Source organism: Cydia splendana, chromosome 7, assembly GCF_910591565.1.
Source record: "Cydia splendana chromosome 7, ilCydSple1.2, whole genome shotgun sequence".
Classification (NCBI taxonomy): domain Eukaryota; kingdom Metazoa; phylum Arthropoda; class Insecta; order Lepidoptera; family Tortricidae; genus Cydia; species Cydia splendana.
In genome coordinates this window covers 4,397,441-4,415,171 of record NC_085966.1, presented here as the reverse complement: position 1 = coordinate 4,415,171, position 17,731 = coordinate 4,397,441, and the positions used below count along the sequence as shown (strand labels likewise).

Genomic DNA, 17,731 nt, shown 5'->3' with positions numbered 1-17,731 from the left:
CATTGAAACCAAGGGTTGGCGAAAATACATTATTAGGCGAAGTTGCGGATGGGTGGAGAAGTTAGGCTTTTTAGGGTTCCGTACCCAAAGGGTAAAAACGGGACCTTACTCGTATTACTAAGACTCCAATGTCCGTCTGCCTGTCTGTCTGTCTGTCACCAGGCTGTATCTCATGAACCGTGATAGATAGAAAGTATTTCTGTTGCCGCTATAACAACAAATACTAAAAAATACGGAACCCTCGGTGTGCGAGTCAAACTCGCACTTGTCCGGTTTTTTATAATTTAAAATTATTTTATAAGAATCTCGTTCTTAGTAAGAATATTACTTATTTTATACATTACTTGGGCGAAGTTGGGCAATAAATTGTAATTAGGTTCCCCTACGATAGATAAACACTTTTGCCGAGTCTTATATTGCAACTGAATTGCAACAATAGACAGACCCCCATTATTAATGAAACAAGAAAATTGGGTTTTGTCTAATATTTTATTTAGCATCGGCTGCCCTAATAGCTAGAATCATATTTAAACAGAGAAAATGCATGTTAACATTATTTAATTATTTTATTTGTTAGCCTGTTGTGTCCCACTGCTGGGCAAAAGCCTCCCTCTCTTTCTTCCACGCGTCTCATTCTATGGCAATATTAGGCCAATCTTTCCGAAAGACGTCAAGATCGTGCCGCCATCTCCTTCGAAGTCTGCCGTGACGACGCACTATGTTTGGTATCCACTCGGTACTTTTCTTGGCCCACAACTCGTTTGGCATACGGCTGTGTCCGGCCTAGTCACATTTACCTAAGCTTAGCGACATGTTAACATAAAAACAGTTAGTAATTATGAAAATCATATTTTTCAGACGGCCCTATAATTCCGCCAGGATGTGAGGGAAAGACGCTCTGTGACATTAAACCAGCTGATTACCCACAGGAGGAGATCGATAATTACTTCATCAATAACCCGGTAATGACACTAACCTGACTAATATTTTATTCCTTAAATCCAACATTTTAGTTCATTGCTTTAACTCAATTAACCTGTTACTTTAAGATATATCACCTAGCCGCCCAGAGACCTATAAAAGGTCTCCTGTGCCTTTGTAATTTGAATCTTTGTTTTGACAAATCAAAATTAAATTTTTCTTGGCCAGGTTTGACGTCTGTGCGTCTAGAGGCTATATATTTATACAGAAGTATTAGCGTTGCCGTTCAGCGGGGCAACGCCGCCAGCTTCGTCTACCCATGGTCTAATAAAACATGGTCTTCTATTCCCAGAGTGACACAGGCCTACGTCACAATAACATGGCCGCTATATATAGCGCTATCGCATATTATCATATAGCGCTGTCGCATGATGACGTAGGCTTGTGTCAGTTAGGTGACCTAGAAAAGACGGGAATAGAGTACCAGGCGGAGTATATTATTATACCATGCGTCTACCATCAGTTTTGACATTGACATAACGCTCACGTCTACGTAACTTACTTTCTATGCATCTCGCTCGTACTCGCATATTAGTGCAAGCGAGATGTACAGAAAGTAAATTATGTAGACGTGAGCGTTGTCAATGTAAAAACTGGTGGTAGACGTACTGGCACCCTACCGGACGGCACAGACCTGGGGCCAATTTTCTATTTGTAGGTTTTTACTTTTTAGGTAGTTTTAGTTTAGTCTGTTTAGTTCTTACTAAGAACTAAGAACTTCTTAGTTTAATTTATTTTTTTGTTAGTCCTATTTGTTTTTAGGGGAACTTTATGTTAATAAAATACACTAATATAGAAGTTATTATTTTAGAAACCGGAAAAATTTTACCAACTTATCTTTTTCTAGGATTTCCATAAACGGCTAAAGAGGGAGTTTCTTGGTGAAAGGGTTAACCCGGCGGTGCTTGCAGAGCAAAGCATTAAAAAGAACTGCGAAATAGAAGTGGAGGTACGTATAAAATCCTTATTTATAGTTCAGTAATGTAATGTATTTCTGTTGCCGCTATAACAATAAATACTAAAAAACCGGCCAAGTGCGAGTCGAACTCGCATTCCAAGGGTTCCGTACATTACCCAGTTTTTAACAATGTATTTTTTATAAGTGAAACGCGAGTGTATTGCCTTTAAAAAACCCGTAGGGGTCGGATCAAAAACTAAGCAATTAGTCCGACTCACGCTTGACTGCATATTTCTAATAGAAGAACTATTTTGTGTATTGTTTTCAAAATTTTAGACCCAGTGGTTTCGGTTTGGGGGGAATGGTAATTGTTTGGCTCCGTCTCTGGGTCACTAATTCACATATGTGTACCAAATTTCTACTTAATTGGTCCAGTAGTTTCCGAGAAAATAGGCTGTGACAGACGGACAGACAGACGCACGAGTGATCCTATAAGGGTTCCGTTTTTTCCTTTTGAGGCACGGAACCTTAAAAGTACGGAACCCTCGGTGGGCGAGTCTGACTCGCACTTGACCGGTTTTTTGTCAATTCAGTTTGTCGTTTTTAGGGTTCTGTACCCAAAGGGTAAGAACGGGACCCTATTACTAAGACTCCGCTCTGTCTAAACACTGATTTAAACTTTCACGATTATTAAACATTATCAAACTGCACTCGGGACATACGGCTCGATTCGGAAAATGAATTAGATTTCTACTAGACTTCAACATGTTACGATACGGATAATTTAAAGATATTTGTAAGATAGATATGTCAAATTTGACGTTTCCGCGATTCTGGAGGTCCTCTTGAACGATTTCGACAAGTTATGACTTTTATATCCAAGTCACATCTAGTCGATATCTAATGTAGATCTAGTTGATCTCTAAATCGTCTCAAGATCTTGTGATTATCTCGAAATCCGAATAGGCCTGTTAATCGCGTATTTAAGTTTTGAAATTTACCTCCGACGTTTCGAGGACGGCGTTGTCCCCGTGGTCTCGGAGAAGACTGGCTCAAGTTGACATAAAGATAAAGATAAAAGATAAAAGATATTTATTCGTGACGTTCACAAAACATGTACGAACATGTACAGACAACAACAGCAAGGAAATAAGACATCAATAAGTGTGCATCACGAAATGGACCCAACTCAGCATGATAAAGCCAGCGCTGGTCTTCCGTAGAGCCCATTCGGTGATGCCACGACAGATAACACATAAAGATTCATATTAAAACATTGCAAAGATACACAAAAGGAATAATTAAGATAACAACAGAGAATACAAAAAAAAAGAACAATATGTACTTACAAGAAAAATAATTAAGAAAACAAACAAAAAAATAAGAAAAACATAAACAACATCTTCTAGCCGCGCGAGTTTTTCGAACTACCCGCACTTGGTCTTGTTTATCAGTTTGAACGTTTTGCGCACTAGGGATATGTTACTCTGTCGACACACAACACTAACGATATTCGATTTATCGACTTTCGATATTCGTTTCCGCTTACATTTACTAATGACTGGATTCCATGTGGATGAGATCTTAAAACCCTCGTCCGGATTAAAATTGCAATCTTTTTTTATTTCAATGGCTTCCCGCACTTTTCTACTGTAGAAATGGCGATCCGTGGAAAGGATTTTAGGGTTATGCAGCTCAATCCAGTGGTTTGGTCCTGACTCCAGCAAAATGCTCAGCCACGGCAGACTTGTTCACCTGACGATTTTTGACAGCTGCAATATGTTCCTTAACTCTTTCTGCTATGGTGCGCTTAGTTTCTCCGATATAGGAACTACCGCAATCTATTTTATAAACGCCAGGTGACTGGAACGGAATAACGTTCGGTGACCTTAGGCTCCCTGCAACTTTGGATAAAGGCGTGTACACCGTCTTTATAGAGTACTTTCCAAATACTGTGTCAACTTTATCCGTTACCCCTTTTACATACGGCAAAAATGCCGGCTGTCTGGGGACATCAGTACGTCTACCACCAGTTTTTACATTGACATAACGCTCACGTCTACGTAATTTACTTTCTGTATATCTCGCTTGCACGAATATGGGCGTACGAGCGAGATGCATAGAAAGTAAGTTACGTAGACGTGAGCGTATATTGTAACACGGCTGTTTTGAAAGGGGGTAAAATAATAAAAGAAAAGCTCCGGCTTGTGGAAAATGGAAACAGCCATGTTAACAAAATAAAATTTAAATCAAAATTAAATTAAATAGACTAAACGGAAACCTTGCTGCAGGAAAGCTAGGAGGAGAAACAATTAAACAAATTTATATCTAACAAACTTTATTAATCTAATCGTTTACTGTTAAATGCTCAGTGGTAAGCTGGGTCGCTTCACAGGTTCTAGTTATAAGGGTTTACACCTATTAATTAAATACTAAAAACTAGATTTCGAAATTCCTAAGTTTTATGCACCAGAACTTTCAAAACTTCAAACTGAATAAAATTAAAGGTTACATATCAGAATACCGAAAATTCATTTACCTAATGTCGAATCACCTATGCTCGATTCACCTATTTTTTAATTACCTAACGATCATTTTAACTAAACATTGAATGACCTAAGTTTATAATACCTAAACTCAATTAACCTAATGGATGAAACACCTAATGAACGTTTTACCTAATGCACATTTTACCTAACGCACGCTTTACATAAAGCTATTATACCTAATGCATGAAACACCTAAAGCTGACATACCTAATGGACGATCCACCTAAAGCTGATATACCTAATGAACGATATACTTAAAGTTGATTTACCTTATGGATAAAATACCTAAAACTGTTATACCTAACGAACGAAATACCTAAAGTCGATATACCTAAAGGACGGAATACCTAAAATCGATATACCTAATGCATGTTATACCGAAAGTCGATATACCTAATGGACGATATGCCTAAAGTTGATTTACCTATTGAACGAAATACCTAGAGCTAATATACCTAACGCACGTAACACCTAAAGTCGATATACCTAATGCACGTAATACCTATATGGCTGGTATATGTTTTAACGAACGAAATACCTATAGCTAATTTTATCTAAGATTATGCCTAACTACCTTCAAACAGGTAGGGTACCTACATTATTGTAGGTACCATAAATTTAGGTACCTACATTCCAAAATTTGGGCCATAATAAAGTCGAATATCTCCAATCAGGTGTGACTATTATTGAATGCCGGAGTTTTAAGGAAAATGTTTTCATAAAGTGATGAAAAAATTCAGACAACATCAGCAAAAAGAAAATTGGTATTAATAGTTTATTGCTTTATTAAGGGTTTGAACTTGTGGCCATAAATGTTGTAGTTAGGGTAATTCCAGGGTAGTAGGCCATAGTTTTTTTAGAACCCGATAAAATAATAAGTTTACATGTAATTAAAATAAATATTTTTAATACAGTTATATACAGCTCAAAAAGTGCTACTTTGCGTAGCTGTTAAGCGTGCGGAAAGTTGGTTTTCGCGAACTAGTGCTTTTCACTTTTCCATTTTTTTTAATGTATACTTGTCCAATTCATGACTACTTATTGATGAGTGTTAATATTAGTTTCCTTTAAACGTCGTAATCAACATAAAAACCTACTGTTAATGTAAGAAAATATACATATTTCATATTTTATTACTTACCTCTTCATCATTATAACACGTTTATTTTTTTAATATTGAATATTGAAAAACCGTTCTTAATAAGTTGTCTAAATGGAACGGAATAGCTGTCGAAACGCCTGTCAAAGAAGAGGCGTTTTTTCTTACTGCCTGTTTTAAGTTTCACATTCTAATTTATTTTTGACTGCGCATAAACATTATATGATTTAAACTATTTTTTGCTTTTTGTTTTAGAGTTTTTAATTTTAATCTGAGTTTAATCAATAAATGTATGAATTTTATCATTTTTAATTTAATAATTTTATTATAGGTATCTATTAATTAGATATAATATTATTTTTATTTTTATTATTAATGTTATATTTAGGTACTTACATTATCTGCAGTAAATGATTTTTTATAACGAATTTAGGTATTTCGTTCATTATATACAGTCAACAGTAAAAATATCGGTGTAGCCATTGACATAGATATCTAGGGACTGGCTTTACGGGCAATATTAATGAGGCATGACAGGGGCAGTATAGCGGTGTGAAACCGCTACAACGCGATTGGTTGATGAGTTCGCATCACGCGCGCGATTGGTTGATGAGTTCGCATTACGCGCGCTATTGGTCGCAACTAATTGCGTTAGACTGCACGATTGGCTGGAATTCGTGAGTAACACCGCTGAACTAGTACCATTTTTAGTGCCCGTAAAGCCCGTCCTTAGATATTATACGTATTACAATGGGTGTAGCCAACTTATTCAAAAATATGTCCCATAGTTCTTAATTCGCTGACATAAGAGCTATGGGACATATTTTTGAGATGATTTGTGCACCCATATTTTTACAGTTAACAGTACCTAATAGGTATATCAACTTTATGTGTTACGTGCATTAGGTATTTTAACTTTAGGTATTTCGTTCAATAGGTAAATCAACTTTAGGGATATCGTACATTAGGTATATCGACTTTCGGTATTGCGTGGATTAGGTATATCGACTTTAGGTATTCCGTCCTTTAGGTATATCGACTTTAGGTATTTCGTTCGTTAGGTATAACGGTTTTAGGTATTTTATCCATTAGGTAAATCAACTTTAGGTATATCGTTCATTAGGTATATCAGCTTTAGGTGGATGGTCCATTAGGTATGTCAGCTTTAGGTGTTTCATGTATTAGGTAAATCGGTTTTAGGTATTTCAAGCATTAGGTGTATCAAGTTTAGGTAGATCGACCATAGGCATTCTGAGCTTAGGTAAAAAAATTATAGGTGAAACGTGCATTAGGTAATTCGTTCATTAGGTGTTATGAGCTTAGGTTAATAAACTATTAGGTGTTTAAAAAAATAGGTGAATCGAGCATAGGTGATTCGACATTAGGTAAATCAACTTTCGGTATTCTGATATGTAACCAAATTAAATTATAATTAACCATTTTAAATTTGTAGTTGGTGACGGATGCCACTCAAAAGTTATGCAACAGACCGACCTCAAAAACTGCTGCTGGAACTGCAGCAGCGGGGAGCGAACTCGCCTTTCCCCGGGAAGCTGGCCGCTAACCTGGTTGGAGCCGGCCGCTGCAGATGGCGTGGTACAGATCCCACAGCCTCATATTACAACTTCTAAACATCTTCAAATGAATTTCAAAAGAAATCGAAAGCTCTTCCAAAAAAATTCGAAAGCTCTTCCAAAAAATTCACAAGCTCCCGGCTCCTGTAAACCGAGAAATGGATACATTAGCCGACGCCTTAATGGCCGCTAAAGAAAATATGAAACAATTGGAAATTTAGCTCACCGCACTGGAAGCTGTTAGGACTTCTGGCGGAGCACTCCCAACCCTCGAGCAGGAGTCAACTCTGTAAAGAACCAAAAACCTGGTTAAGGACGAACCCACAACGTTTCGCGCCATTGTGGAGTTGATCACACCTAAATTCCATTTGTACTTACTCAGTGGAGCACACCGAAGGACTCGAGCTGCTTCCAGCATTTCGACCAACATGGCGAATGTGTGGTCTCACCACAAATAGTACTCATGCGAGCGTGCGTCCCCGGAGGGGTCCACACATCAAAAGTGCATGTCATCTCAAAATGACCTCCTCATATGTTGAGTACAAAAGGCCAAAACAAAAGTAGGGTGCCAATCCCTTGAAGACACAAATCCTACGAAAATTCTGACTGATTTATTTAACAATTCACTCCTGAGCCTAAGAAATATATTTTATCAATAAATCTAATAAAGTTTCATTTCAGAGCCCCCTTTTTGGAGTCTGTAATTCCTATGTTTTATTTAACATCTAAATTCTCTCTTACCTAAAAAAACATATCTAAATCATACAAAGTTTTCCTGGAGTGACAACCTAAATATCTCAAGTTTTAATTATTTTTACTCGTATGACAACCCCGACAACAGATAAGCATAAAGAGGTGCATCTGAATGCCACAGATTATGCAAATAAGTGCAACCAATCGAGTTAGTTTGGGATATTGTTAAAATCATCGAAATAAGAAAAGGAATTCAACCCTAAAATATTAATTTAAAATTTAAGAAAATGTCTACGTTACAATATGTCAATGTCAAAATTGATGGTAGACGTACTGGACGTTTCCCATTTGCCTTTCGTCTGGGTTGCCACTTTTTTACCTTGTACCCGTTCCTCCCGTTTTAAAACTTAAATACGCGATTAAGTCCTGAGTGCAGTTTGATAATCCGTCTGTCTGTCTGTCTGTCCGCCACCAGGCTGCATCTCATGAATCGTGATAACTAGGAAATTTTCACAGATGATGTATTTCTATTATAACAACACTATAACAACAAACACTAAAGAATACTTAATAAATATTTAAGTGGGGCTTCCATACAACAAACGTGATTTTTTGCCATTTTTTGAGTAATGGTACGGAACCCTTTGTGCGCGAGTCTGACTCGCACTTGACCGGTTTTTTTTCTCAACGGCCCGGTGGAGCCATACATATTAAGTTTTAAGCTATGCTCGCGAGCTCCATAGCTCATAGAGCCACTAGTACGAGTATATTCATTCCTTATTTTATCCATTCTCGTCACGCCACACATCTATCTCAACATTCTCATCTCCGCCACGCGCAATCTCTTTTGGCCCAAATGTTATCATATAAAATGTATCAAATTCATTCTTTTACTTACAGTTTTCTACGCCATACCAGAAGATCGCTGATCCAAGCAAGCTTCCCAAAGTAATCGTGCAATCTCAGTATTTCCAACAGAAAATACAACAAGTTAAATGCAATCCATCGAAATATACGTAAGTATCTCCTTGTATTCTACCCTATTGGGTATAAACAGCCTACTACTCTTTCATTATACGGAAAAAAATGTTTGCCAAAACATTTATTTTTGATACCAGCTTTTATCAATGATTGTATTTTTCTTTCAACAGGCAACTACCACGTCTGTATTATTAGGTATTCAAATAAAAGTAAACATAATCTACCCTCAAATGGCTAGGCAGATGAAAATATTACATTGTCAAATAATGTAGGTTAAATAAAGTCAGGTCGTTCAGTGACAGATCCCGGCGCTTTTGTATTTGGTTGGTTAAACAATAAATGTTATAACTCTCCGAAAATATACAAATTGTTTGTTTACTCTTATTTAAATACCTACAGACTATAAATGCCTCAGCATATTATCACCTTTTAGTCCTTTTAGTAAATAAGTGTTTTATTTTAGCAACAGCAGCGAGTATCAGTGCTTTGGCGACTTAATACAGAACAACAGGAGGACCCGGTGCATACAAAAAACCCGCAAGCATAAGTTAGTCATATATGATCGTGAAAAAGACATAATGAGAGATGATATTGAAGGAATAATTAATGTTGATTGCATCTGTGATGCGACTGATGCGTAGGTACTAGTAAGGTAAACGTACCTACTAGTGCTCGACATACTAATGACACCTTGCTGTCACCTCTATTGACAATGATTTAAGTTCCATTTAAGCACCGCGTCGAGCACCAGCACCTTATGATGAAAAGTGAATAAAAGTCCAAAAGCTCCTAACTCTGGTCCAAAATAAACTCTTCGTAATAAATAATATGTCATTGTATGTATATCGTCGCTTATTACCCATTATAACATAAGCTGTGCTTAGTTTGGGGCTAGGTCGACGTGTAAGAGTATCCTTAAATATTTATTTATCTAATATTTATCTTCGTTCAGGTATGTTTAAGGATTTATAATCGAAATAAAATTATTTTATTATTTATTTATAAATGGAACAAACACACCGACAAAGCGTCGAGCAGCAGCCATAGAGTTGAATATTATGCTCAGGATACGCTAGTGTGGAGTGGCTTTAATACTATTATGATCATTGTACCCACCTCTGTACGAATAAAGCATTTCATTACTGAATTCAGAAGTTTTTTTTGTTAAGTACTCGGATTTTATAAAAATCCCGGTTTTTTCCTTCGCCACCACCATATTGATTCCATTCTTTCGACCGGCACGAATATCGTGATCGCATTTTTATCACTTGTCATGTCATGCGTCACTCTTTCGTTTCATACTTGTTAGAACGTGATAAAAATGCGACCATAAATAGGGTATTTTCCTACTAGTCAAATCAGTTACTTTTTTAGAACTGTCAAAACGATTTGCTAATATGGAATTTATATGAAACATTACATCGTGACGTCACGGTCAACTCACCTACTCTTTATATTTCTATCCGATTTATTAAATAGAACTTGTGTTTACAAATAACTCCTATCTGTGTATTTCTAATAATTATCTGGTGCTTTATTTCATGCATGGTGTAAAATAATTTATTTTAAATACAGTATAATACCCTATTAGCCTTCTGTTTCGAACTTTATGTCAAAAATTTGCTAAAGATACGACATTTTACAAGATTTATAAGGTTTAGGGAGGCGCATAGTAACATCTACCGAAAAGGTGAAGTTTGGATGTCAATACTGCAGTGACGTTCGTCGCTGCAATAACTCTGGCCTCTATAAAAACTTATTTATCATTCAAAATCAACATTTAAAAAACAATTTTATCAGTCAACACGAGGAAACCACTCAAAATTTGCATCAACTTATTTTGCTACTCTTGCTGTGGGTAAAATTAAAATGCAACTTTATCATCAGTGTCTGAATAATATAAACAGAGCATTTATGAGTATGTATTGTGAAAAATAATGATGTTTTCATTGTCTAACACATTCACAAGCTACATTTATGGGAACTGTAACTGCAATAGACTCATTTGTGTCTGTCTTGAAATTCAACGCAGTTGAAGAAGTTTTAGTCTCGCAGATGTAGGAATATCCCATTAGAATGGACCACGTTTCTTGACATTTTGCTCCTCTGAAAAATAATGAAATAAGTAGTTTTTATGTAAATCACATTGCTTTTAGGCCCCATAAGCACGAGATCTTTTTCAACGCGCGTTAAATAAGCGCTTTGAATCTGTCCGCACTCGAAATTCGATTTAACGACCAAGGCTTAAAGTCGAAAATCCAACAATGCTTGATAAAAAGCGCCACCGCCTTCGTGTGAATAAATACACATGTATCCATTTGTGTCATTGAAACGCTTTTTTAACGCGCGTTGTACAAGCGCTCATGTGAATGAGGCCTTACTGTTGCAGTGTTGCTAAAATATATATACAATACAATACAAATATTCTTTATTGCACAACTCATTACAGAAAACAATACAAATAATAAAGAAAATAAGAGGTTAAACAACAGGCGGTCTTATCGCTAAAAAGCGATCTCTTCCAGACAACCTTTAGGTTTATACATTTAATAGGCTGAAATTAAAATACTTATTAACCAATCGCCGCCGTCCGCTTTCCTTTTAATTACTAGATCGATCGGTATCTTTGTTAAGGGGCCCACCTTCGAGCAACACCGGCTTCCGACACGTCGGAAGGGAGGGGCCCAAGCGATATCTTACCGTACAAAGCTTTCTGCCATTTTTTGCGGGGGGAAAGGTGCACACAGTCGCACTTCTCACACACTTACATACAAAATCCAATCTGTAATGACGACACAAATACATAGAAAATGACACACGTCAAAGACAAATCTTGCAAACCTCGAACTCTTTTTGTGTACGGACGAGTCACAAGTGTCACAACACGCACACTAACACATTTTCATCGAAGAATTTTATTGTATTCTGACAGATGAGAAGTCGGATTTGTCGCTCGACCGATCCGCAATTTGTACTGGGCGAGCAAAATCGATAAACCCAACAATTGTATGATATGTAAAATAAAATTACATGTGAAATGTAAGACCTTCTTTTTGTAAATTTGATGCCCCCGACCTCTTTTTACAACAAAAAACCGAGCAATTTGGCATTTTTTCTGCTGCTGTGTTCACGCGCGCGTCTGGACTCGCAGCCATATTCGAACTTTAAGATTCGTCAAATAATAGATATGGAAACGATATAGATTGGATATGTCAGTGTCAAACTAGTGTTAAAAGTGACGTTTTTGTATGAAGAAACCTCACTTTTGACACTTGTTTGACACTGACATATCCAATCTATATCGTTTCCATATCTATTATTTGACGTATCTTATAGTTCGAATATGGCTGTTGGTCTAATGAAAAATCCGAGCGCAACTAGTTTTATTACCCGCGCTAGATCAGTTGATCTTGTACCTAGGCAGAGGGGAAATAGTGCGAATGCCGCCTCCCTTCCGTGTTGCTCGAAGGAGTCCACTGATTAACAGTCAAAATTTGTCTTTAGGCCAACTGATGTCAAATCAGCAAGAATAAATTGATATCAGTTTGAGGTTTTTTTTGTTGATTCAGACAATACAATACCTAAAGCTTGACCTGATTCGAACTTTAAGATATCTCAAAAAATTGTTAAGGGGCCCACTGATTAACAGTCCGCCGGACGGTATCGTCCTGTCAGTTAGAACAAAATTTTGACAGTTCCGAACAACTGACAGGCCGATACCGTCCGGCGGACTGTTAATCAGTGGGCCCCTTTAAAGTTCCAATCAGGCCGTATGATTTAAAAACTTACTCATTCGAGCAACGAGTCTGCTTTATTTTCTGAGTAAGGATCTCATTCAGAAGGGTTTTCGGAGCACCAGGAACCTCGTATGTAAGTGGCTCCTCCTATAACAGTTAAAAAATAAATTTAAAAGCGGAAAAATTACTGTCTTGGGTGAGACTTGAACTCACGGCCTCTGGATCGATACTCAAGCGCTCTGCCATCTGAGCCACCAAGAGCTCATCTATAGCTATACCCAATCTTTCCACCATGTGGGTCTAGGGGACCCTAGCGACATCTACCGTAAGAGCGTTACACTTCTTAATTATTTTTTAAAAATAAATGTCGGTCAAAGTGCGCTGCTTATATGTATAAAGTACTAGATTTCACGATATTCTACCAGAGTTAAATGATAGGTGCGACTACGAGCAAAGCGACGTTGACCGTGAGCCGTGACTCAATCAATATACATATTTTATAATATCAATTAAGAATAAAATCTTATTTGCGTTATGTGTATCGTTTAGTCAAAACTAGTTTTCATCAAGGCACTTTGCGAAAACTAGTTTGACTGAAAAATCCTATACTCTAGATCATAATTAGATTCCAAAAAAAGTAAGAGAATGTTGCCACTTATTACTAGCGCGTCTTGTATTTATGTAAAAATAATTAAATGAAAGTACCTACTTTTTTAAATCGTAAGAGTAAAATTACCAATAAATAAATTATCTTAACGTGTTATTTGTAAAAAGGAATTTACTATTTTACAAACAAATTATTGCAGTGGCAACATTGTCTTACTTTTTTTGGAATCTAATTATGATTTAGAGTTTAGTTAAAACTAGTTTTACACCGAGGCACCTTGCGAAAACTAGTTTTAACCAGTGAAAACGTGTGTCTCTGAAGCGATACGGAAAACTAATTTTAACTAGGGAAAACGCGTTTACACTAGAAAAAGGATTTTATGGTACCTAACAGATATAAGCAAAGTTTATAATATTAGTCACCATAATTATGTTTTTCTTATTTAGAAATACATACATAAATTAAGTTACAATTAACATAGGTTAAATTTGGGTAAATAAATACTTAATTTAAGGCCAAACCTCGGTAATGGAAACACAGGGATCAGTTTCAGAAGATCGTCGCATACGTTGATAATGCTGGAAATAAAAACACAACTAATGAAATAAAAAAGAAAACTTTAAAATAATTCAGCTCTGTCCCAGCACAGCATAATTATTCGTTTGTTCAATATCTATTTTAAAGTTTTCAAACGTATTCTCGCGCAGTGCAGGCGCCATCAGATATATATCGGATCGGCCGAGGCTCACAAATATCTGAACACGCCTCTATTGTCAAGGCGTTAGAGGGCGTGTTCAGATATGAGCACATCGGCCGCTCCGATATATCTGCTGGCGACTGTACTATACTACAAGTTTAGGTTGCGTAAAACTTACGTTTATTTATGGCCTGACGTTTCGAACGTGCCGTTACGTTCGTGGTCACAGGCAGACTGGCGAGGAATTGTATCAATCAACATCTTCTTGCTGTGCGGGTTTTGCGAACTACCCGCACTTGATCTTGATTATTCACTTGTACGCTAGGGTTGTCACTTTGCCTACACACTACACTCACGACATCCGATGGTAAATAAACTTAAGTTTTAAGAGCCAACGGGAGTGGTCATTTCTCCATACAAACGTACTCCTCGTTTTCCTCCGTGGTTTTTGAAGCTAGAGCAATGATTTTTTCAACACAGATTAATATTGTCAATATCTGTGTCGGACCGTTTTGCTTTTTTTGATATTTTTGTTTTTTAAGGCGCTAGAGCCCTTCAAAAATGGCCAAAATGGCCTAATTGACTATGCCGCAATGAGAGGCGTGGCATTTAAAACTGATATCAATTAACCAAAAAAGCAAAACGGTCCGACACAGATAATTTCATAATCATTTAGATTTCCAAATTTGGTTACGATTGGTTAAGTTTTGGAGGAGGAAACAGAGGAGTACGAAACCTCGAGTTTTGAGATTTTTACGCAGGATTTTTCGCCTTGTCCTTATCGCACTACTTTTAGGTGCCGCTTCCGTTAGCGAGACGGGTATATTTACCTAAAATATTTAAAACTCAGCTCCTGTTTCGTCTTAAGCGATTAAGTACCGTGTTAGTTATAAAAGTATGTATGAGTAACAGTAAAAATCGTGTTAGTTTAAATCAATATAAGTTTAGGTTTCTTTTCCACTAAGGCGGAGATGAGAGGAAACGTGCGGAAATCAACTAATAGCATATAACGAAAAGCATTATGTCTCTCTATCACTCTTCCATATTAGTGCGACAGTGACAGTTGCGTTTCGATCGCTACGGAGCGTAAGCGATTGGCATCTTGGCTACGCGGCCAGATCGTAACAGACGCGTTTTGTTAGAGAGTGAGTCTTCTGTACCTAGTACTATTATTTATTCTGTGACAAAGCTTATCTAGACACGCGGTAGCGTGTCCAGCCAAGTTCAAAGAAAAAGGAACTGGCGATGCAGCAACCGTGTGTAATATTATGAACCATTTCGAGCTACTTTTGACCCCTTCACAACTTGAAACCTACTTAACCTACACACATGAAAGCCAAGTCAAATCCTTTATAATTCCAGGATTTTCTACACAACACAGAACTGGGCACCCATATAGATCTCAATTCTTTTGTCGGCGAGTCAACAACGACACATATTCTTAATATTGAACTTGGCTCTCATTTCACATTTATGCACTGAGAGAAAAGTATAACAAAAACACACTTAGAATTACAAAAAAAATACTTAATCCGGGGACAAGGAGAGTCAACTAATAGGAACAAATTGACTTTTGCAATTTCTATTAGTTCTTGCAATTTCTATTATCTGTTTGTTGAAATTAGATTTAGGATTACTGAGCTGTTTGTAGAAATAAATAAACTTTACAGAAATAGTGAAACTTCCATAATTATTACTAAACTTCATTTTTTCCCCCAGTACAGAACTGTTTTTTAATTCCTGGTGATGATTTTTCTCTCAGTGTGTTTTTGTTGGAATAAGAAGTCACAGCAGCACGATACCGATCTCACACATACATTACATTAGGTATATATTACATTTCTTTAACCAAACAACGTCACTTTTGATTTGACAGATCGGTATCGTACCGCTGTGACTTCTTATAAGCATTGGTTGCATCGCCTTAGAGGTTATAATATATGTATCTCACTGAATTGCCGATCTCTTCCTGGTTGTAGTCAGGGCTTTCAATATCGCAGGGAGTATTTCCTTCGCATTTATATTTGGATTCTGTAATAGAGATATTAGAGATAAATGCTTCACTTGTTATAGGTACTTATGTATCTATTTTTCCTTTCACATGTGTGTGACTTTTCATATATGCGTGTGTTGGTCATGAGAAGAAAGTGGTTTTGCTGCATAGAGCAGAAAAAGTCATTTTTTTTTAACATGACTATAAATTCAGTCGGGATCCTTGTTATACACAGACAAGAGGTTACAGTTTAAATATTTTTTTAGCAATATCGACTTCTTTCTAATAGTAATCGGCGTTAGGCAACAAAAACAATCAACAAAAAAGACCACCAGGGCACCAGGTGATCCGTCTGCTCGTTTGCCTCCTATTTCATAAAAAAAAAAGAGAAAACATAAATTTCATAGGTATAGGGACTGTGCGCTTTGGAGGGTCTGCCATCTTGTGGCCTGAATCGGAAACATATGTGCACATGTACATTGCCAAAGCAAGTACTACCATCTATCGTTCTCGTCGGTACGTTTCCTTGTGCATAGTAGGTTCTGCCATCTTGTGGGCTACGTCAAAAGCATAAACGACACATTTACGCCTCGCGCCAAAAATCTGACGGCTCCTATGCTGCCCCCTATAGTTCATGCACGGGGCTTAGCCGTGCCTCCGCTTGAACCACATATATGATATAACCCTTGTAACTCAGTCAAAATTGAGTGAATTCCTCCACTACCAGCGCCACCTATCGCGCCACTCAAGTACACATACAATCAAATACACATAAAATCGATGCAGACTTTTCTTGGTGTAACTCTAGTTATTTCTGTTTTATTCGATCTATTAAATTGTAAACAAAGATAACTTTTTCCTGTTATGGTTCTTGTTTGAGAGACCTATTAATCCTGTCCAACACATAAGCGTGATACTGATAAGATACAAGGGAATGCCTAAACTTTAGCTTATAAATATCAGCATGACTCATCGATCAGCGATCACCGTATTCAAAACGACATTCTGATCAGTACGGATATGATGGTCGTTCTTGTCTACGTGACAGCGTGATAAAACGGTGTCCGTCACTTTCTATCCCATGGTGTTAAAAAGTGACAGTTTTATCACGTGGATAAAGATGGATAAAGCTACCCATAATACGCCGGTTGAAATAACATGATATTTGCTATGAAAATTCAACTAACTTATACTTATATCTGTGTGTTACTAACCACAATTTTGATTGTTTTTTTTTTTGCGATTTTTGGCTTCAGCCACATATCATTGTGAATCAAGCTAATTATTTAAAGTATTTACCTGATAGAGATGCGTTGCTGCAGAAAGTTATCACAAATATCTAAAAATAAAACATTTATCGTAAAAAATACGTCAACTGTAAAAATCCAGTTTATTACGTTTAACGTTTACATACGGGCCGCCTGATGTTAAGCAGTCACCGTAGGCATAGTTTATAAAGTACTTTTATAGCATATATATTAATTATGTAGCTTTATGAGACGATAATAAAAAAAACCTACCATTAACAATTGAAACAAATACATGGTAACACAGCACACACCACTGTCCTCAAGAAACTGAAGAAGCAAACTGATTCTCAGTGAATAATGCATTCATAATTACGAGTAAGTAGTGATAGCGCATGAATGTAAAGGTGCATCCACACCACATACTCTTGTGAAGCGACACTGTGCAACAGTAACTAGGTGATTACCTAATGTTACCTTGTTGCAGAGTGTTGCTGCATAAAAGTTAACTGCGGTGTGTACTGTACTGCACCTAAATCCTAAACCGCTAGCGAAGTCATGATTTTTTTCCTAGAACGGTGTAGGGGGGGGGGGGGGGGTGATTCTGTTTTAACAATTTGATATTAGTTTCATCTCATTTTGATACTATCTTGAGTCGTGTAGTTCACACCATCT

The 17,731-nt window shown here is 37.0% G+C and overlaps 1 protein-coding gene and 1 long non-coding RNA gene across 2 annotated transcripts; one reads left to right on the top strand and one right to left on the bottom strand.

Moving 5' to 3' along the window:
• Positions 1–831: 831 nt before the first annotated feature.
• LOC134792042 (uncharacterized) lies at positions 832–9,888 on the top strand. The gene is made up of 4 exons (XR_010144376.1): positions 832–962; positions 1,829–1,930; positions 8,695–8,810; positions 9,239–9,888. It is a non-coding gene; the product is annotated as an uncharacterized LOC134792042 (long non-coding RNA).
• Positions 9,889–10,662: 774 nt separating this feature from the next.
• LOC134792456 (uncharacterized) lies at positions 10,663–17,394 on the bottom strand. The gene is made up of 6 exons (XM_063763740.1): positions 17,330–17,394; positions 17,109–17,148; positions 15,768–15,847; positions 13,641–13,697; positions 12,565–12,659; positions 10,663–10,881 (listed from the first exon to the last, which is right to left on the bottom strand). Exons 1-6 carry the CDS (start codon positions 17,351–17,353, stop codon positions 10,722–10,724), a joined length of 456 nt encoding a protein of 151 aa, XP_063619810.1. The 5' UTR covers positions 17,354–17,394; the 3' UTR covers positions 10,663–10,721.
• Between the last annotated feature and the right edge of the window lie 337 nt (positions 17,395–17,731).

Excerpts from the sequence above, each read along its gene's own strand:
- LOC134792456 (XM_063763740.1), bottom strand. The coding sequence starts at position 17,353 with ATGTATTTGTTTCAATTGTTAATG. Across the intron at positions 13,698-15,767 it reads AGGAAGAGATCGGCAATTCA|CATTATCAACGTATGCGACG; the intron begins GTGAGATACATA and ends TTTTATTTCCAG. Across the intron at positions 10,882-12,564 it reads CAGACTCGTTGCTCGAATGA|AGGAGCAAAATGTCAAGAAA; the intron begins GTAAGTTTTTAA and ends ATTATTTTTCAG.